This window comes from Thalia democratica, unplaced genomic scaffold (genome assembly GCF_965202585.1).
Source record: "Thalia democratica unplaced genomic scaffold, ktThaDemo2.hap1.1 HAP1_SCAFFOLD_1047, whole genome shotgun sequence".
Taxonomy (NCBI): domain Eukaryota; kingdom Metazoa; phylum Chordata; class Thaliacea; order Salpida; family Salpidae; genus Thalia; species Thalia democratica.
In genome coordinates, this window is record NW_028139973.1 from 1 (window position 1) to 6369 (window position 6369).

The 6369-nt window shown below is 26.4% G+C and overlaps 1 protein-coding gene across 1 annotated transcript; it reads left to right on the forward strand.

The window, feature by feature from the left end:
* Positions 1 to 11: 11 nt before the first annotated feature.
* On the forward strand, positions 12 to 6369 carry LOC145847689 (uncharacterized). Its single transcript, XM_082953675.1, has 5 exons — positions 12 to 40; positions 450 to 654; positions 2763 to 2941; positions 4663 to 4762; positions 4923 to 6369. The coding sequence occupies exons 2-5, from the start codon at positions 483 to 485 to the stop codon at positions 5216 to 5218; spliced, it is 747 nt and encodes a 248-aa protein (XP_082809801.1). The 5' UTR covers positions 12 to 40; positions 450 to 482; the 3' UTR covers positions 5219 to 6369.

A 6369-nucleotide genomic window follows, 5' to 3' on the forward strand; every position in this document is an offset into this window, starting at 1 on the left:
TAACAAGTTTAATGCCGGAGAACTGCCTACCACGTACGAAGTGAGTATTTGCATGTGCGGTTTCATCTGTGTTTTTATCATTTGTGTTAGCAATAAAACGTGAGCAGAAAAATTAAAGTTTTGGATAACAGATGGCAAGCTATGTGCTTTCAGCTGTTCTTATTAAAGTTTTTAGTTTTAAATTAGTTATTGTACTGAGCAATTTTTTTTATTTACCGAAGAAATTTTATCTACATTTTTTATTTTCATTCTATTAACCAGTTTAATTAAACTTTATAAGTTATTTTTAGTACTATAAAAATTAAACTGTAACCGTCTATGTTTAGCAATCTGTTGTAGTATTTGTATGTTTCATTAAGTTACTTAAGAATCATTCATCAACTTAAAAGAGTTTAGAAGTAAAATAGTTTCAAACAAAAATTTATTATTGATTTTGTAAAATAATTTAGGGGGACGATGAAGTTGGAGATATATCAAGTAAAATGAACACACGTGTCAATTGTCAGCAAGAAATTCTGATGGCACAAGCGTCTAATGGAATGAAAAACACGTCTGCTTTCAATTCTTGGAGAGAAAAAAACCAGCACAATTCAATTTTTTCTCAAAGTTTTAATAATCACAACAAAAACGTCCAATCAAAAGTTATAACTAGCTGTGAGTGATAAAATAAAATATCATGTATACGATTAAAAACTAAAAGATGCAGTACATATTAAAATAAGAATAGCTAGATAAAATTGTAAGTTTAATCAATTTCTTGTTTCCTAAGTTATAATTTAGAACCAAAACGCTTATTTTTATTTATACTAAAAAAATAAAATCACTAAACTGTCAAACATTAAAAGTTCTTTACTTTTTGAAAATTTTAGTATTACGTTATAAAAACGTAAAAATAATGCATTTACTGGTTTTGTTGAATAAATATCAGTTTTGTTGATTGTTAATAAAATTAACTCAATAATAACTTCCAGGAAAAATTAAACACATTTGTGTATACTCTGAGCTTGTATGTTTTTAAACACAATACGCTATTATATGATAGTTCAATTGAAACTTTGTGATTGTGGCTTTATCTAAATCTTTAAACTTGTCTGTTGTTCTATGTAATAAATTTTGTTATTATAGTCTTTCTTTTTGTGTTGTTTTACTTATGATACGCGTTACTGTTGCTTTAAAAGATTTAAAACTTTTTACATACTTCTTAGTTTATTTTAAGTTAAGGGCATAGTGGGTCCACTTTGTTTTTTAAAGTTTTATCTTGGGTATCAGAAATTTTTAACTGCTTAACGAAATTAAAAGATGTTTATGAGATTTAAGCGATTATTGCTAAATAGGTTCCTAATAGAAGGCGTAAACCAAAAACGCATAAAAAGACTACATCACTGAAAGTTTTTCTTATCTTTAATTTTTTGACCTACCGTCTTCAATTTTTACATTTTTCATTACTAGTATTTAATTCTTTTCACTGCGCTGATCTTTTTAATTTTGAGAAGTAATATTTATTAAAAAAACGCTTATTTTTTCTTTTATCTAAAATTTTAATTTTTAGTATTCTTTAAACTGAATTCAGAATTTGCTTAAGATCTAAAGATAAGATAGATTTTTGTTGAAGTTAGTAAAAGAAAAGGTGACGATGGAAGTATTTACAAAAATGTTTATATCTCAAAAGTTAATTATGATTTTAATGTTTCGTAAAAACTTGCTTATAGTTTAAAGTTAAACTTTTATGTAAGAAACAATGTTAAGTGTTGTAAAAAAATGTTTTTACGCCCCCTTAATACTTTTAGATGACTTAAATGGTATTTTGCAAACAATGATAATGAATAATAATTATTATAAAAACTCGTTTTGTATATAAATTTTATAGCTAAAATAAAGGTGAAAAATTTTCTTGTATACTTCAGGCTCTTTAGGGTGTTTAATTAGACATAAAGTAGAAAAGTTATCAGCTGTTATACAGTTTTTTTTAACTTTAAAGCTATAGGTTTAACTTAATTTTTACTTATTAGCATTAAGTAAACATTTTGGAAATACTCTCTCATTTAAAAACTAGATTAAGTCGTTTGTTTTAGTCGAAGTTGAAATATGCAAAACAATGCAAAAACTTATATAAGTTATTTAAATGGTAAAATGAAATGTTATTTTATATATACTCCTATGTAATATTTTCCTTTTTTACTGTAAAATGGTTTAAAATAAATGTTATACATATATTTTTAAGTTTTATTTTTTAAAGATAATTTACTAAACTACAATTTAAAGAGTAAGTAAATAAAGTTCTGGTAAAAAAGCTTCGTTCAAATTTATGTTTAATGATTTATGATATGTTTTTAACGTTTAATTATTTAATTTATTTGGTATTTCTTAGGCATATATTTAGTTATTACGTATTTCATAAAAACTATCTTTATTGCCGAACTAAAATTAAAGTAAGTTCAACATACTTTTGAATTACACATATTTTATACATATTCAAAAAATATTTTCTGTTTTCACAATGTTTTTTTTGTAAGAAAAAAATTTATAGACTTGTTATTTAATGATGATTTCTTTAAACTTCATACTCTTTGCTTTTCGTATATATAAATATATAACGTAGTTGTGTGAAGTCTGAAACCTTATAGCATTTTTTGTTAAAGATTACTAGCATTATACGAGGATGTTTTACTTAAAAAAAGATTTTAGTAATTAATTAGTTTAATTTTGCAAGTCAAATTATAAATTAGTCAAAAATTACTATTTTCATCTAATTTTTTTTTTAGTTGAAGGAAGTGCAAACTTAGCATCGTCAAGTGCTATAAATGCTAACAATCGCTTGAACAACCAACTAAATGAGGCTAATAATCTGAATCACCACACAAGCAGTCAAAAAGTTAATCTCTCCGATGTCCTAATCTATTTGAACTTGGAGAAATATGTTAAGGTGTTCACTAGCCAAGAAGTTCGTTTATATTATTGTGTGTTTAACTACAAAAAAAGCGCTCAAGATATTTGGTCCTATGACCTGGTGGATGAAAAAAACCTTTTGATTATCGAGTCGCACACCATATGGATACCTTTTAGCGTCTTGTCGAGAATTTATATAAGTGTTGTATTATACTATCTGATTATTCAACCTACCAACACCACTAATTTAAAACTTTTCCAAGTTTACCGCTAACCTTTCTTTATGCTAACTTTTCTTTAATCTAAGATTAATAGGCTATTATAATTTAGAATTAACAATATGATTTTTAATGAGTTTTACTGCGAACATTAACCGTTTGTAGTTATTTCAACTCACGTATTTTAAGATATTTGTTAGGTTTATTTATTGTTTCCTAGTTATTTTATTTAATCAAAATACGCTGTTTTAAAGTACGAGTGTTCTTAATTTCGTTTAAAGTGCGATAACATAATTTTTATGAACTTTAATGTTTCATGATCGTACAACCACAAGGGCCTTGCTGCCCCTATAGTTATATCTAACTTGGAGCAGACAATCGAACCCCCTTCAATGGCAGTATATCAGTAAATGTTTTATTCAAAAACATTTTGCCTTTAAGCGTCGCCTTCTAGCCGGTTGTGCAGGAGTTGCCGGCTATCATATTTACAGTGTTTCTGCAAAAGACAGTACCTAAAATCTTTCTGACCAATCTGCTTTAAGACAAGTCAGTTGTCTAACATGTAAAACTGGGACGCCACTTACAGTTCGTCTTATGATCATCTTTTCGATTTAATAAATGCTTACGTTTGACATTACTCAAAAATTGAATGACCCGGGGCCTTATAGATGCTGAGAAGCCTGCACATCACAAGGTTAATCTGGCGTCTGGCAATCGCTTTCACGAGTTGGGCACTTTATTGCAACCATTCTGAAGTATTTATAGCTGTTGAATAAGAATTTTTTTTTTCTTATTTAGTAGCAATGAACAATCTGTAACAAAAACTTTTTGTATTCGAATAGACTATGAGCAACGTGTTAAACGATTGCACAATCATTAAAACTAATAGCATATTTGGAAATGTTTAATTACTTTAAAAAATCTCTAATTCGCTTGTTTTCCAAAAGCTGTTTTCATGCTAAAAATACGTTGCGGATCAGATATTTCTCCTTATCGGATCTGGCGTGCGGGCCATGATTTTTCATGTCTTGTTAAGAGGACAAATTTCCTCAATAACCTAATGTATTCATTACGACTTTCTACAAAGTGTTTTAAGTCTTCCATTAACAATTTCATACCATTTGGTTGATGATTATGATTTAAGAACACTTAATAATTCTCCTCAAGATAACTTTTTGATTAAACATGGAAACTTTAAACAAAATATATAACTAGTAGTTAATGCTTTACAATAAAAAATAAAATCATACAAATTTTTTAATTTAAAATACTATATGCTAAGTATAGAATAACTTTATTATTTAGTTTGAGAGAAAATTTGGTAAACTTTTACTGTTTTATCAATATTGCAAAAATTATAGAATTAACTAGTTTTCAAGTTCTGAAATTTTATCAGAGTTATCTAAATTTACTTTTTAAATAAGAATGTTTTCACCAAACGTGCAAGGTTAAAATTTTATGTTATTATTCGGATCCAATCTCAGGACCAAACAAACTTTTGAATAAAAAATTATTATTTTAGTTGAAAAATCTTTTAACATTTTTCATTTATTTTTAGGTCGACCTGCAAACTTTTCTCACTTTAAATGACAGTGATCTAACTGAACTTGGAATAAATACTTTTGGCCCTAGGAAGAAAATTCTTCTTGCTATTGAAGGTAAAATTTATTATTTTTTTTAGTGTCTTATTACTTCATTTTTTTTTATTAAGTACATGTATATCACGTATAAATACACTGTTAAAGCAATAACCTTAAATTCATCTACTATTATTTTTATTTGAAAATACAAACACTCCATATACTGTGATCATTTCAGAACTAAACAAGCATCGCAGCAGTGTAATGAGCTCTCCGTTCCCAAACAGTGACGCTGTAAACTCTATGGTGACATCATCAGTGAGGCCTGGAAAGAATCTCTCAACGAACTTGCTCGATGGTTTTTTGGTGAACAACAAGTTGACATCGTCAATACCTCTGACAACAAGCAACGATTTCAGCAAACAACAAAAAAATAACATTATAATGTCGTCAAAAAATGAACTAACCGGTGGAAGTTCAACAATTTTGAATTACAATCGTGGTAACGTGGCCAGCCAAAGTGGGAGATGGTGATTTTTTATTTTACAAGGAACTTATGTTACATGTAAAATTGTCAGTCTTAACACAATGACAGTAGATAATAAATGTTTTATAAAACTTAAAAAACTGTTTTGTTTTTTTATTTTAATATTCAAAAACTGTTTATAAAAAATATTAATTTTAAGTTACTAGCCCACTTCTTTAAAATCTGCTGTGATTTCGTCTGAATTAATATTGTTTTTTGTTGTGTAAAATAACCAACCTATTATTTATAAGACAATGTACGACTTTTGTAGTCTTTGTTTGAACTAAGTGCCTTATATTTATGAAATTTTCTAATAAAGTGTTATGAAATGTTTGATCAGCATTTTAGATGTGTCTTACTTAAAAAAAAACTTTTTATTTTGATAATTGAAATTTTGATAACTTTCGATAGAACATCCAAAGATGTATAATATGATTTGTAATGTTTTTCTCTTTTTTGAGTATTATAAAAATTAAGTAAGTTAATTGAAGTAAGAGTTGAAATACTTTACTGATGTAAACTTTCTAGTACTAATTTAAGTTGTATAACGACTATTATATAAGTATATATTATATGTCTTCTTTTACTTTTTTAAACTTATACTTGTTTTTAAATCATGAGCTTTTTTTAAACAATTTATTATTTCTTTTACTTTATTAGACCAAAATCAGCCTTTTATTTCTTTATCAAGATATTGTAGGAACTATTTCAATTTATTGCTAAATTTCTTTACAATCACATTGTTTATTGCTTACAAGTTCATTAAAAAAAAGATATAAATTTTATTGCCTTTGAATGTAGACATAATAGTATGGTGCCTAATACGTATACTACCTTTTATTTTATCGTTAAAGACACATTATTTTGCTTATGATTTATTTAAAATTGCGGTTATTGCTGTGTAAAAATGTTGTTTTAATATATATATGTATATATATATGTATATTTTTTATTATAATATTAAATATTTTAGTTTCATTAGGCTAACCAACATTGCTTGATATACAACTACGAATTTAATTGGTTTTTTTTATCACTTTAGTTGTAACTTGTAATTTTAAGCGTTTAAAGTTTTTACTATTTGATAAGTATAATTGATTTGTTTTGTACCTAAGGTAATTATACGTCGCTGTGTTATTTTTGTTTGTATTAAAATATA

Coding starts and splice junctions, on each gene's coding strand:
- LOC145847689 (XM_082953675.1), top strand. CDS start 483: ATGAACACACGTGTCAATTGTCAGCAAGAAATTCTGATGGCACAAGCG. Junction 2,942..4,662: donor AGGTGTTCACTAGCCAAGAA/GTTCGTTTATAT, acceptor ATTTATTTTTAG/GTCGACCTGCAAACTTTTCT. Junction 4,763..4,922: donor AATTCTTCTTGCTATTGAAG/GTAAAATTTATT, acceptor TGATCATTTCAG/AACTAAACAAGCATCGCAGC.